The 15,009-nt window shown below is 61.8% G+C and overlaps 1 protein-coding gene across 1 annotated transcript in view; it reads left to right on the top strand.

Annotated features, from left to right (window-relative positions):
• The first annotated feature begins 4,595 nt into the window (after nt 1–4,595).
• Nucleotides 4,596–15,009, top strand: part of LOC144952047 (serine/threonine-protein kinase SIK3-like) — a 23,213-nt gene continuing 12,799 nt past the window's right edge. Inside the window, 10 exon segments of the mRNA XM_078882439.1 lie at nt 4,596–4,752; nt 8,232–8,356; nt 9,352–9,475; nt 10,094–10,212; nt 11,942–12,052; nt 12,672–12,799; nt 13,251–13,398; nt 13,400–13,420; nt 14,074–14,183; nt 14,969–15,005. Of these exon segments, the coding sequence (XP_078738565.1) occupies nt 4,614–4,752; nt 8,232–8,356; nt 9,352–9,475; nt 10,094–10,212; nt 11,942–12,052; nt 12,672–12,799; nt 13,251–13,398; nt 13,400–13,420; nt 14,074–14,183; nt 14,969–15,005 (1,062 nt within the window). The 5' untranslated portion in view covers nt 4,596–4,613.

The following is a 15,009-nucleotide window of genomic DNA, read 5'->3' as shown; positions in this document are numbered from 1 at the left end:
AAATGTATTTTATACCCACACATTTTTTTAAAATCCTGATTTGCATCGCTTTCATACGAGAGAATGTGTCGCGGAAAGTGCACACCGCAGAACTACATCCTGATAATTTCTCCTCCTCCAAGTGACCGCCCTGGTCCACGTTCGCTCGAGGGTAGCAACTCTCCCCGTCGTCGCGTGGATATTTCTCCGCGTCCTCCGGGTTTTCCTTCCCACGTTTAGAATCGACTTTGCCACGCGTTTTAGATTCCAGTCGACTCTGGGTAATTATTTCGCGCTCGTGACAGGGAGGACTGCCACAGGATAAATCTAAATCGCCGATAATCCAAAAATATAAAACCATTTTTTGCGGGTCTCCGTGTCAAACACCAAAGTTAAAACGAAGCGACGCTTCCGTTTCTCTGCCGTCGCACAGTTTTGTAAAAATTTCTTTGATTTACAGTAAATCTGGCTGTGACGGTCCCACCTGATGACGGAGACTTGTGTTGCCTCCGAAACGTCGTGATTTATTATTTTATTTCTATTATAAATTTTATTTTCTACCCACGTGACTTTACCGAAAAAACCCAAGGGTATGAATCCTTGCAGTCACGAAAGCTTCAAATCTAGAATTCGTAAAAATTAACAAACGATCGGATTCATCGTTCGAAATGAAACGCAGCTGGCGGTTTTGATTGTTGCTCTTTCGATTTGCAACGAATGGGGAGCGCTGGACCCCCGATGGATCGGTGATGCGTGTGCGTGGCAATGGTCGCACTTTCCTGGCTCCCGCCCAGCAGAAGACCTCGGCCCACTCAGTGGATGGCGGCAGAGCCACAGCCAATCAACATCAATCAAACTCCGCCGCCCACTTTTGTAATGATATTGCAACTACTGTACTGTAGAGGCGATCACGTGCATTTCTGATGAACCGGAGAATTTTTTTTTTTCGGTTTAAGGGACACGTGTGTCCTTGTGATAAATATTTCCAAGAATGAGGATGCATGACTGCGGTTAGATGATTAATTTGGGCCCCGAGTGAAAATCCACACGTGATGACTTTGTCAATCTCAGGTGCGCGGTAAATCCGCAAATCGGATGACTCTCGGCCTACCCGTACCCGGCCGCACCAGGGTCGCAAATGGGTACCCGTACCCGGCCGGGTACGGGTAGCCGGGTATCGGGTAGGGTACGGGTAACGGGTACCCGGTTGCGACCTCTGTGCCACGCCAATCAACGCCACCACTGCTACCACAAGCACCACCATCGCCTCCATTGTCACAACTACCACTAATCATCACCACCATTCCACTAATCACCACCACCCCACTAATCATCAGCACCACCACCACCCCCTTCACAACCCCCACCCACGGCTGCCGCTCGCTCTCCGCACGGTGGAGCGGTCCAGCGTGCCTTGAGGAGTGGCGGGCGGGCGGGAGTGAGGGAGTGAGGAGGGAGCGGGCGCCATGGCGACGGTTGCCGTGGCAGCATTGATCTCGGTGACGCACTCTCCTCCTCACGCCAGCTCTGAGAGGGGGAGGGGAGGTGGGGTGGAGGAGAGAGACAAAGGCTGTTGTGTGGTTACAGTTTAGGGCCAATGATGTGGTGGACATCGTCCCTGTGTCTGAGTGAGTGTGTGAGTCTGACTGTGAGTGTCTTTGTGCAAGTGTGTGTCTTTTCTGTGCATCAGTGGGTTGATTCAACCTAAAATTATTATTTGTCTATGGGTCGCTATGCGAGTCTGTGGATCTCTGTGCGAGTCTGTGGGTCTCTGTGCGAGTCTGTGGGTCTCTGTGTGAGTCTGTGGGTCTCTGTGCGAGTCTGTGGGTCTCTGTGCGAGTCTGTGGGTCTCTGTGCGAGTCTGTGGGTCTCTGTGCGAGTCTGTGGCTCTCTGTGTCTCTCTGTGTGAGTCTGTGGCTCTCTGTGTGAGTCTGTGGCTCTCTGTGTGAGTCTGTGGCTCTCTGTGTGAGTCTGCTATGGTGCGAAACAAGTTGAGCGTACGTCGTGCACGCACTCCCACGGTGCAGTGTGGCTGATGTAACGTGCAGCAAAAAGATGGATACATTAAGTTACACACAATAAGTGGAGTGACGGATTTGGGGAAGAGTGTGGGCCTGTTGAGTCGCTTGTGAAGACGGCCTGATCGGTGTATGCAAGGGACATACCTCGGGTGCTTGCGTGGCTCAAACTTGGAAGGCTTTTATTTATTTTTAATCCTTTCCCGTGTTCCGAGGCGTCTGCAGGTTGCAGGGTGGCGGGTGTCCCGAATCTCTCGGGAACACGCAAAGCCGCCCGGTGTTCATTCCCTTTGGAGAGGCGTCGTAGTTGCAGTGCCGTTGATTTTCAAGGCTTTCTACTCACCGCACAGAAGCGTAGCGGCACGACCACCGGCACTCTAAGATAGCCGGCACCAAATCTGTCCGGCACACACGTCCCGCACACACGTCCCACTTGCGCGTCCCACACACACACGTCCCACTCGCGTATCCCACACACACACGTCCCACTCGCGCGTCCCACACACACGTCCCACACACACGTCCTCTCGCGTGGCCTTGTGTGAGCCTTGGGGTTACGTCTTTCGGCCTGAAAATACGTCGTGATTTTAAGTTGTTTTACTTAGTTTTTTCTTCGGATTTCTGTTCCGATGACGTACGCGCACACGTACGTCAACGTGACGGTAGCTGAAGAAAAACTGATGACGTACACGCACACACACGTCATCCGATGGGCCGTTGTCACACTGTCGTGTTCGCTGATACGGTGTCATCGGATGTCTGCGAAAGCGATCATCGCCATCGCACTGCCGGTTTCCCCGCGAGCGTCTCCGTGAGTGTCCCGGCCCACCCACGAGCCGCCCCCGTCGCTGCCGCTAGCACCGCCTGTGTCTGTGAGTGGGCGTGTGGGGCTCTGGGTATGGTGTGTACTCGTCACCGCTAAGGAGACAAAGGCGGCCGGGCGTGGTTCTGGCCACCCACCCCCTCGCGTGCCGTGCCGGCCTTCACAGGTGCCACTCGCTAACAGCACTTGCACCAACGGTCTGTTCAGGTCTTTGTTTGTCTGAATTTATTTCGCGCCGTGCGTAGCCAACCGTGCTAATCGGAGGTGCGGGGGAAGGACAACAAACTGAACGCAACAACAAAAAGCGGTTCCAAAGGGGAATGAGTTTGTCGATTAAATGATGAATTAAAAGCGCACCGCTCCAGTGGCTTCCTAGTGTCACAAAGGAGGAGGAGGAGCGTTCCAGACGGCCGCCGAAGCGCATCTGAAGAGCGTCTTGACGCTTGCCGTGCGTCCACGCTGGGAGAAAATCACGTGAATCATTTAGCGCACGTGCCTCTGACGCTCGCGTTCCTACGGCCTGCTGCTGCTGCGGCTGCTGCTGCGGCTGCTGCTGCGGCTGCTGCTGCTGTGGTGGTTGTGGTGGTGGTTGTGGTTTAGGTGTTGGTGGTGGTTGTGGAGTTGGTGGTTGTTGTGGTGGTGGTGTTGGTGGTGGTTGTGGTTGTCAGTGCTGATGAGACTGCAGGGGCTGCATCGGTACGGGTCGTAGGGTGCAGCGCTTGACCTTCCTCTGCGGCTTTCTCTCTCTCCGCCTCCCTCTCCCCCCCTCTCTCTGCGTGCAGGTGGCCATTAAGATCGTGGACAAGACCCAGCTGGACGAGGAGAACCTCAAGAAGATCTTCCGCGAGGTCCAAATCATGAAGATGCTCAAGCACCCTCACATCGTGCGCCTCTACCAGGTACACGCAGCCCCCCCCCCCCTGCCTCCCCCCCCCTGCCTCCCCCCCGCCTCCCCCCTTCCTCCCCCCCTGCCCCCCTCCCTGCCTCCCCCCCCTTCCTTCCCCACCTCGCGTGTGAGACCCGAGGTGCGGCGTGCGAGCTCTCTCTACGTTGAACCCGCACCGCGCCACCGTACGTCGCCACCGGGCCCGTCTCGGTTGCTCTCGTGGGTCAATTGGTAAAGCTCCACGGTGTGTGCGGTGCCACCCCCTCTCCCCCCGCAGGTGATGGAGACGGAGAGGATGATCTACCTGGTGACGGAGTACGCCAGCGGCGGGGAGATCTTCGGTAAGGCCCGAGCCGGTACCTGGGTTCAATCCCAGAGCCGTGGGGACCCGCTGTGCACACCCAATACGTGGGCCTGCATCACCTCTGCACCAGAGGTCGCAAGCGGGTTTTGATTCCTTACCCGTACCCGGCCGCACCAGGGTCGCAAACGGGTACCCGTACCCGGCCGGGTACGGGTAGGGTACGGGTATCGGGTACCCGATTGCGACCTCTGGGATGAAGCCACGTTGCAGGCGCGGGTGGGTTGATTCTAGCAACTTGAATTGTGAGAAGAGACAAGACGTTGGGAAATGAGTGACAAACGGTGACTCACCAGTGACTCACGGCCTACCCGTACCCAGCCGGGTACGGGTACCCGTTTGCGACCCTGGTAGCCGGGTATCGGGTAGGGTACGGGTATCGGGTACCCGGTTGCGACCTCTGCTCTGCACCCACGCTCACTGAAGACATTGCACCGCCCCTCCCCGTGTCTCCCCTCGACTCATTTTCTCCCCTCGACTCCCCTCTCCCTCCGCCGTCCCACGTCTCGTCCCGCCGCCCCAGACCACCTGGTGGCGCACGGCAGGATGGCGGAGAAGGACGCGCGGCGCAAGTTCAAGCAGATTGTGGCGGCGGTCAACTTCTGCCACTCGCGCCGCGTGGTGCACCGTGACCTCAAGGCCGAGAACCTGCTGCTGGACCACAACCTGAACATCAAGATCGCCGGTCGGCCTCGCTCGCTCCCTCACACGCTCTCACGCTCATTAACATGCTCGCTCACTCACTCACTCCCACACTCATTTGTACGCTCGCTCACTCAATCACTCGCTCGCTCCCTCACACGCTCCCACACTCGTCCATACGCTCGCTCACTCACTCGCTCACTCACTCACTCCCACACTCATTCGTACGCTCGCTCACTCAATCACTCGCTCGCTCCCTCACACGCTCCCACATTCGTCCATACGCTCGCTCACTCAATCACTCGCTCGCTCACTCACTCACTCCCACACTCATTCGTACGCTCGCTCACTCAATCACTTGCTCACTCACAGCCTTGCTTCCTCGCTCACTCGCGCCCATGCTCAGTCACACACACGCTTGCTTGTTTCCTCGCTCGCTCACTCGCTCACTCACTCGCTCACTCCCACACTCCTTCACACAAGCACGCGCTCGCTCACTCACTCGCTCACTCCCACACTCCTTCACACAAGCACGCGCTCGCTCACTTCCGCGCTCATTCGGTCGCTCGCTCGCTCACTCACTAGCTCACTCCCACACTCATTAACATGCTCGCTCACTCAATCGCTTGCTCCCACACTTATTCACTCGTTCACACGCTCGCTCGCTCACTCCCATGCTCATTCATACGCTTGCTCAATCACCAACTCGCACGCTCATTTGCTCACTCGCGCTCTCGCTCACTCGTACACTCGCTCGCACACGCCAACAGACACAAAGACAAAGATCTCCCGGCGTAGCGTCTTAACAGACTGCCGAGGCAAGTGCTGTCCGCGAGCACCAATGAAGGGTCGGCACGGCGCGCGACGGGGTGGTGTGAACCGCGGTGCGGTGTCACGGTGCGGTGTCGCGGTGCGGCATTGTGTGGCGGCCGTGCCGTCTCCGGCGTCCCGTGGGATGCGCCGGGGGCCACGCGGCGGCAGGAAGGGCGGAGCGCGGTGCAGCGCAGACAAAGCTCCCCCGTGTAGCCTCACGGGACCGCTGGGGGCAAGTGCCGCTAGCGAGCGGCGCCTACGAGTGTGGGGCCGGATTGGCCGGCAACCCTCGCCCCACGGCCGTCTTTGTCTCCCCGACGCCGACGTAAGGCCCAGTCGACCTAGGGGAGGCCCAGGCCCGGTTTCGATGGTCGGCACGGATGTTGGCCGCGAGTGGGAATCGAACCCGGGGTTTGCTAGGTTGGTAGCACGATGCGCTACCCACGACGCCTCCACGCTAACACATGCAACCATCGATTCAATTACTGACCTGCACGCTCACTCACTCGCTTATCGACTTGCCGCATCGCTCACTCGTTCCCTTTCCCACTCGTACACAATCACTGGTTTCTCACTTATTCAGTCTTCTCATTCGCTGGCAAGACTACCCAGGCCCTCACCACCACACACCACACACGCCACACTCACACTGAAATCTACACACTGAACTCTACACACTGACACACCACAACACACACCAGACACACCAGACACACACCACACACACACCACCACACACACACCACCACACACACACCACCACACACACACACCACCACACACACACACCACCACACACACACACCACCACACACACACACCACCACACACACACACCACCACACACACACACCACCACACACACACACCACCACACACACACACCACCACACACACCACCACACACACCACACACCCCGTCACACACCCCGTCACACACCCCGACACATACTCTGACACACACTGTCACACACAAACCATAACACACTGAACTCTACACACACCACCACATCACACAACCCCACATCCACCGTGACGCACGAACGCTGAAACCTACACGCCACACCCCTGTACACCCCTGTACACTCCGTCACAAACATTCGCATCCCCGCACACACCGTCACACACACGCACGCACCGTCACGCGCAGCACACACGCACACACACACACCGTCACAAACATGCACGCACACACACACGTGTGCACATCCTGTCTCTTCCCGGGCGTGAGGGCGACGTGAGCAGCATTGTCAGCAGCTTCCTGTGCCCCCCCCTCATCCCTCACCACGCCCCCCCCCTCATCCCTCACCACCTCGCTCCCCCCCCCCTCCTCGCTCCCCCCCCCTCATCCCTCACCACCTCGCTCCCCCCCCCCTCCTCGCTCCCCCCCCCCTCATCCCTCACCACCTTGCTCCCCCCCCCCTCCTCGCCCCCCCCCCCTCATCCCTCACCACCTCGCTCCCCCCCCCTCCTCGCTCCCCCCCCCCCCTCATCCCTCACCACCTCGCTCCCCCCCCCTTCTCGCTCCCCTCCCCCCTCCTCGCTCCCCTCCCCCCCTCCTCGCTCCCCTCCCCCCCTCATCCCTCACCACCTCGCTCCCCCCCCCCTCCTTGCTCCCCCCCACCCCCTCATCCCTCACCATCTCGCCCCCCCTCTCATCCCTCACCACCTCGCCCCCCCTCATCCCTCACCACCTCGCTCCCCTCCCCCCCCTCATCCCTCCCCACCTCGCTCCCCCCCCCCCTCCTCGCTCCCCCCCACCCCCTCATCCCTCACCATCTCGCCCCCCCCCTCATCCCTCACCACCTCGCCCCCCCCTCATCCCTCACCACCTCGCTCCCCCCACCCCCTCATCCCTCACCACCTCGCTCCCCCCCCCTCCTCGCTCCCCCCCACCCCCTCATCCCTCACCATCTCGCCCCCCCCTCTCATCCCTCACCACCTCGCCCCCCCTTCATCCCTCACCACCTCGCTCCCCTCCCCCCCCTCATCCCTCCCCACCTCGCTCTCCCCCCCTTCTCGCACCCCCCCCGCCCTCGCTCTCCCCCTCTCCCCCCCATCGCCACCCCCCGCCGGGTGACACGGGAGCTCCACACCAACACCCCCTTGTGCGCCCTGCGCTGCCCTCGCCTGTGCGCTAGAGGGCAGCCGTCGTAGTTACCCTGCACTGCCCTTGCCTGCACTGCCCTCGCCTGTGCGCTAGGGGGCATTGCCCCCTTGTTCACGGCACGTAAACGAGGTGCTGTGAGGAAGGGCCCTTGCCTGAAACGTCGCCCATGGGTTGCGCGTGCGTGAGTTTGGTGCTCGTGGCCTCAAGGTGCACATGGCCTGGCACAAGCGTCGTGGTGACGTCACCGCCACTTAGTGGCGAATGGCGCTTGTTGTGTGGGAGTGTGTGAGTTTGGGGAGCGGTGGTGCAGCGGTTAGCGCATCACGCGAGGAACCCAGCGTCTTTGCTCGCGGCCAACACCGGCACAGATAATATCTGTACCGGTCCCGGGCCTCCTGTAGGTCGACTCGAACGAGCGACCGGTGCGTTAACATCGCCACCGGGGAGACAAAGGCGGCCGGGCGTGGTGCCGGCCACCCCACCCCCTCGTGTGCCGCGGTGCCAGCCTTGGTGTGTGCCGCGACTCCCCCCGCGGCACTTGCCCCGGCAGCGTTGCGAAGGCTACACGGGGCACCTGCGTCTGTGGTGTGTGCGAGTAGATTTTGGCTTCAGCAACCGCTTCACGCCGGGCCAGCTGCTCAAGACGTGGTGCGGCAGCCCCCCGTACGCAGCGCCAGAACTCTTCGAGGGCAAGGAGTACGAGGGGCCCAAGGTGGACATCTGGGTGAGTGGTGGTGGGTGGTGGAGGGGTGGGTGAGTGGGTGAGTGGGTGGTGGAGGGGTGGGTGAGTGGGTGAGTGGGTGAGTGGGTGGTGGAGGGGTGGGTGAGTGGGTGAGTGGATGGTGGAGGGGTGGGTGAGTGGGTGAGTGGGTGGTGGAGGGGTGGGTGAGTGGGTGTGTGGGTGGTGGAGGGGTGGGTGGGTGAGTGGGTGGTGGAGGGGTGGGTGGGTGAGTGGGTGGTGGAGGGGTGGGTGGGTGAGTGGGTGGGTGGGTGAGTGGGTGGGTGAGTGGGTGGGTGGGTGAGTGGGTGGTGGAGGGGTGGGTGGGTGAGTGGGTGGGTGGGTGGTGGAGGGGTGGGTGAGTGGGTGGGTGGGTGGTGGAGGGGTGGGTGAGTGGGTGGGTGGGTGGTGGAGGGGTGGGTGAGTGGGTGGGTGGGTGGTGGAGGGGTGGGTGAGTGGGTGGGTGGGTGGTGGAGGGGTGGGTGGGTGGGTGGTGGAGGGGTGGGTGGGTGGTGGAGGGGTGGGTGGGTGGTGGAGGGGTGGGTGGGTGGGTGGGTGGGTGGTGGAGGGGTGGGTGGGTGGGTGGTGGAGGGGTGGGTGGGTGGTGGAGGGGTGGGTGAGTGGGTGGGTGGGTGGTGGAGGGGTGGGTGGGTGGGTGGTGGAGGGGTGGGTGGGTGGTGGAGGGGTGGGTGGGTGGTGGAGGGGTGGGTGGGTGGTGGAGGGGTGGGTGGGTGGGTGGGTGAGGGGGTGGGTGGTGGTGGGGTGGTGGGTGGGTAGTGGGTGGGTGGTGGTGGGGTGGTGGGTGGGTGGAGGAGGGGTGGTGGGTAGGTGGTGGTGGAGGGGGTCAGTGAGTGAGTGTGTGTGTATGAACGTATGGACGTGTGTCTGAGTGTGCGCGTGCTGTTGGGGGAGCGGTGGCGCAGCGGTCGGCGCGCTGCGCTAACAGCACTTGCCCCAAGCAGTCTGTCGAGGCTATACGGGGGACCTTTGTGTGTGCGTAGTCCCTGGGCGTGGTGCTGTACGTGCTGGTGTGCGGAGCGCTGCCCTTTGACGGGAGCACGCTTCAGAACCTGCGCGCTCGTGTCCTCAGCGGGAAGTTCCGCATACCCTTCTTCATGTCCACAGGTACGCACACAGCTACGCACGCGGTTACGCACACACGCAGCTACACGCACGCAGCTACACACACGCAGCTACACACACGCAGCTACACGCACGCAGCTACACACACGCAGCTACACACACGCAGCTACACACACGCAGCTACACACACGCAGCTACACACACGCAGCTGCAAAACAAAGATCCCCCATATAGCCTTAACAGACTGTAGGGGCAAGTGCTGTTAGCGAGCACCTATGAAGGCCGGAACGGTACACGAGGGGGTGGGTGGCCAGCACCACGCCCGGCCGCCTTTGTCTCCCCAGTGGCGATGTTTACACACCGCACCAGGTACTCATTTGAAGCCGAGTCGACCTAGGGGAGGCCCGGGACCGGTTCAGATAATCGTCACTGGTGTTTTCCGTGAGCGGGAATGGAACTCGTATCACTGGGTTCATAGCGCAGCGCGCTAACCGCTACACTATCAATCCCCACACAGCTACACACGCACGCAGCTACACGCACAGCCACGCACGCGCTCCGCTGACGTTGCTTGCCGCCCCCATCCTTGTGCGTGCCACCGGGCTGCTGCTGCTGCTGCTGCTGGTGGTGGTGGGGGGGGATCCGCCGTCCGTGCTGCAGAGTGCGAGCACCTGATCCGCCACATGCTGGTGCTGGAGCCCAGCAAGAGGCTCAACATGGAGCAGGCCTGCAGGCACAAGTGGATGAAGTCCGGAGACCCCGACCCCGAGTTCGATCGGGTACGTGGACACTCGCGCAAAGATAAAGATCCCCCGTGTAGCCTTCACAGGCTGTTGGGGCAAGTGCTGAGGCACACGTGGGGGGTCGGTGGCCAACGTCACGCCCGGCCGCCTTTGTCTCCCAGGTGGAGATGTTTACACATTAAAGGCTGAGTCGACCTCGGGGAGACCCGTAACAGGTTCAGATAATCGTCACCGGTGTTGGCCGTGAGCGGGAATTGAACTCGGGTTGCCGGGTTCGTAGGCAAGCGCGCTAACCGCGGTACTACCGCTCCCCTCACGCTCGTAAACACACTCGCACACGCACACAAAGACATTCGTACATGTAGACCAGGGGTCGGCAACCAAAATAACAAGAAGAGCCATTTCTTTCCAATTCGGTACAAAATTCAGTATTTCAAGAGCCGCAATGCATCTGAGTACATACTGTACATACGTACATATCGTCAAGAAGCAGCCCGTAAAGAGCCGCATGCGGCTCCGGAGCCGTAGGTTGCCGACCCCTGATGTAGACCAATACCCGCCATTCGCCACTAAGTGGCGGTGACGTCACCACGGCGCCTGTGCCTGGCCAGGTGCACTTTGAGGCCGTCACGTGATGTGTTGAAGGTGCCGTGGGTTGGCTGATCCACCAGCTGTACAACCTACTGTGCCAACTTGCTGTATTTTAGTTGCCCTGCGTCTCCGCTCGTTGTTGTGAGCGTCGTTCCTCCGCCCTCCGTTGTTGTTGGAGGGCGACTGCCTCCAACTGCCCAGTAGCGTCCTTCACGAGCCTCCTCCACAGAGGCTGATCTTGACACCGCTGGTACCAGTCGTCGGAAAGTCCACTCAGCTCCACGTCCTCCTGTACCGCTTTAGCTCCATCTCTTCTCCAGCCCGTGCCGCGCCCGTTTATCCCCCCTCTATGCGGCCAAACAAAAGCTGTCTCGGCATGCGGTGGCTGGGCATGTGGGCTACATGACCCAGCCAACGCAGCCTTGCCTGCCGGAGGAGCTCACCAATGGGAATGTGTCTAGATTTTTCAAGGATTTGTGAGCTCCTCACACAATCCAGCCTGGTTAAACCCAGGATGGATCGTAGGCAGTGCAGCCTGAATGTTTTTAACCGGCGCAGATGTTCCAGTAGAGAGGTCCAAGCGTAGAGAAGGGAGGGCATGACTGACCGAGAAGACCCAAAGCTTCGTGCGGCGTGATAGACCAGGTAGCTTCCACACAGCGTTACGCAACCGATGAAAAGATAATGCCGCTCAACTGATTCGGAGTGAGACCTCTGCTGTCACACCGAAGCCGCTCATGAACACACTGCCCAAGTATGGGGAACTCTCCACTCTCTCCACAACTGCCCCATCACCAATTGGGAGTTGTGGGGGTGGAGTGTCCAATGGGACAATACCCAGGCAGGTGCTTAGTTTTGGTGGGGCTGATGGTAAGGCCCCACCTCTTGGTGGCACGCTCCAGTCTCAGCAGCAGCGTCTCCAACTCCTCCTTTGAGGTGAGCAGCAATCATGTGCACAGAGGCATACACACACACACACGCTCTCTCACACACACACACACACGCGTGCGCGCGCGTATGTTCACCTATACGCACACACGCTCACTCATCGGCTCACAGGCACACGCTGGTGCAGTCGGGCAGTGAGTCACGCGCTCGCTCGCTCCCACGATCTCCACGCCGCACCTCCATGCGTGCTCACTCCCCCCCCCCCCCCTCTCATCCCCTCTCCCAGCTCCTCGTGGAGTGCCAGCAGGCGCAGACGGAGCTGGATGCGGAGGAGGTGAACGAGCAGGTGCTCGCACAGATGGCCTCCATGCACATCGACCGCGATCGCACCGTGCAGGTGGGCCGCCTCACGCTCCTCGCAAACAGGGTGCCGCAACACCACCCTGCTGCTGCTGCTGCCGCTACTGCCGCTGCTGCTGCTGCTGCACGGTGCTTCTGTGTGTGTGTGTGGGGGGGAACTTTTCTGTGTGTGTGGGGGAACTTGTGTGTGCGGTAACGTGTGTGTGTGTGCGGGAACGTGTGTGTGTGTGCGGGAACTTGTGTGTGTGTGTGTGTGGGAACTTCTCTATCTGCGTGCGTGTGGGGAAACTTCTCTCGCACCGCCGTACGTAGCCAACCGTGCCAATCGGTAGCTGCGGGGGGCGGGGTTGGGGACGACAAGCTCGCACGCGGCAAGAAGCAGTTGTAAAGCAATGACTTCGTCAGTCTGGTTGGGGATGTTACAAGTGCATCGCAGCTCCCCCCAGCGGCTTGCTAATATTGGAAGGAAGAGCGCGTTCCAGACGGCCGCAGAAGCGCGTCCAAAAGCGCCGCGCGACGACGATGCAGTGGGCGCCGTCTTTGTTCGACGGCTCGGCCGCTGATGCTGCGAGTATGACCGGGAGTTTGCCCCGATTCTCCTGTCAAAGGCTCCACGGGGGGGGGGGGATCCTTGTCCTGTGTGCGCGTGCGTGCAGTCGCTACAGACGCAGTCGTACGACCACCACAGCGCCATCTACTACCTGCTGTGCGACAAGATGAAGCGCAGCGACAAGCTCAGAGAGGGCCCAGCCCTGCCCGGGGCCCCTACCAGCCTGCCGCACAGGTGCCGCCACGGGGGCAGCCGAGGGGGGTGGGGGGGGGGTACAGCGGGGGGAGGGGAGGGGGGGTGTGTGGGGAGGGGGAGGGGAGGGGTGGAGAGGGATGGTGAGAGTTGGGGGGGAGGTTAGGGGGGGGTGTGTGTGTCCGTGCATCTATTTCTATATCCCTGTGTGGATGCACCTAAACCTGTGTGCGTACGTACGTGTGTCTGTGTGTGTGTGACGAGCCGTGGCGTAGCGGTTAGCGCCACGCTGCGCTACAAACCCGGCGACCCGAGATTCGATTCCCGCTCACGGCCAACACCGGTGACGGTTATCTGAGCCGGTGCTGGGCCCGTCCTCCCCGAGTACCCCATGCGATGTGTGTCATTGCTGCTCCATGACGGCACCTCGCCCCCAAGACAGGCTGTCAAGGCCCCCGGGGGATCTTGTTCTGTCTCGGTGTGACGCGCGCAGGTCACCGCTCCCATCCCCGGAGGCGCTCGCCCCCGCGGCCCCCCCCCCCGGGGGGGGCAGCAGCCGCCCCCCGCAGCCCCCCCAGCCGTGCGTGGAGAGGGGGGGCAGCCCCCTCATGCTCACCGTGCCCCAGCTGCAGCTCATCAACCCCCGACAACCAGATTGTGCAAGTGGGGGCCGTGCAGGCCACCAACGGGGTGAGGGCTCTCACCCGCTCACCCTCTCACTCGCTCGCCCTCTCACTCGCTCGCCCTCTCACTCGCTCGCCCTCTCACTCGCCCTCATCACTCGCCCTCTCACATCAGCCACTCACTCGCCCCTATCACTCACCCACTCGCTTGTCTCTCACTCACTCCTTCACTCACCCCTCACTCACCCTCTCACCCTCCTCACTCGCCCTCTCACTCACCCTCTCACTCACCCACTCGTTCGTCCTCTCACTCACGCTCACACTCACTCTCACTCACGCTCTCACTCGCCAACCCCAGCACCCACCAACCGCACGCACACACTCACCTTCTCAATTACGCTCTCACTCACCCTTTCACCCACCCTCTCACCCACCCACCAACCAACACAACAACAACAACCGCCATTCGCCACTAAGTGGCGGTGACGTCACCACGACGCTTGTGCCAGGCCACACACTCACTCACCCTCTCACTCTCTCACCCACCCACCAACCTACGCTCACACACACTCAGTCACCCACACCATCCACCCACTCGCCCACCACACCCCACTCGCCCACCCGTCCGATACGTGCGACGCGTGTCGGTGCGACGCGTGTTTGAGACTCTGCGGCGTGTTTGTGGCGACGCAGATGGAGGGCGGCGTGAGCTTCGACAGCGACGAGGGCGACGAGCCGTCGCCAGAGGCGCTCGCCAGATACCTGTCCATGCGCAGACACACGGTGGGGGTGGCAGAGCCCAGGTACGGGGGGGGGGGAACACGTGGGTGGGGACACGTGGGTGGGGGGACACGTGGGTGGGGGGGGAACACGTGGGTGGGGGGGGGAACACGTGGGTGGGGGGGGGAACACGTGGGTGGGGGGACACGTGGGTGGGGGGGACACGTGGGTGGGGGGGACACGTGGGTGGGGGGGGGACACGTGGGTGGGGGGGACACGTGGGTGGGGGTGACACGTGGGTGGGGGTGACACGTGGGTGGGGGGGACACGTGGGTGGGGGAGACACGTGGGTGGGGGACACGTGGGTGGGGGGGACACGTGGGTGGGGGGACACGTGGGTGGGGGGACACAGTGGGTGGGGGGGACACGTGGGTGGGGGGGGACACGTGGGTGGGGGGACACGTGGGTGGGGGGGACACGTGGGTGGGGGGGACACGTGGGTGGGGGGGACACGTGGGTGGGGGGACACGTGGGTGGGGGGGACACGTGGGTGGGGGACACGTGGGTGGGGGTGACACGTGGGTGGGGGGGACACGTGGGTGGGGGGGACACGTGGGTGGGGGGGACACGTGGGTGGGGGGGACAACGTGGGTGGGGGGGGACCACGTGGGTGGGGGTGACACGTGGGTGGTGGGGGGGGGACACGTGGGTGGGGGGACACGTGGGTGGGGGGGACACGTGGTGTGGGGGGGACACCGGTGGGTGGGGGGGACACGGCAGGGGGGGGGGGGACACGTGGGTGGGGGGGACACGGCAGGGGGGGGGGGCACAAGAGGACCCACTGACCCCCCCCCCGTGTCCTGTGCAGGGCGGAGGGAGGAGGGGGGGGACGAGCTGCAGAAGCTGCAC

Source organism: Lampetra fluviatilis, chromosome 65, assembly GCF_964198595.1.
Source record: "Lampetra fluviatilis chromosome 65, kcLamFluv1.1, whole genome shotgun sequence".
NCBI lineage: Eukaryota > Metazoa > Chordata > Hyperoartia > Petromyzontiformes > Petromyzontidae > Lampetra > Lampetra fluviatilis.
Note: the sequence above shows the minus strand (reverse complement) of the source record. Positions and strands in the feature narration are given on the sequence as shown.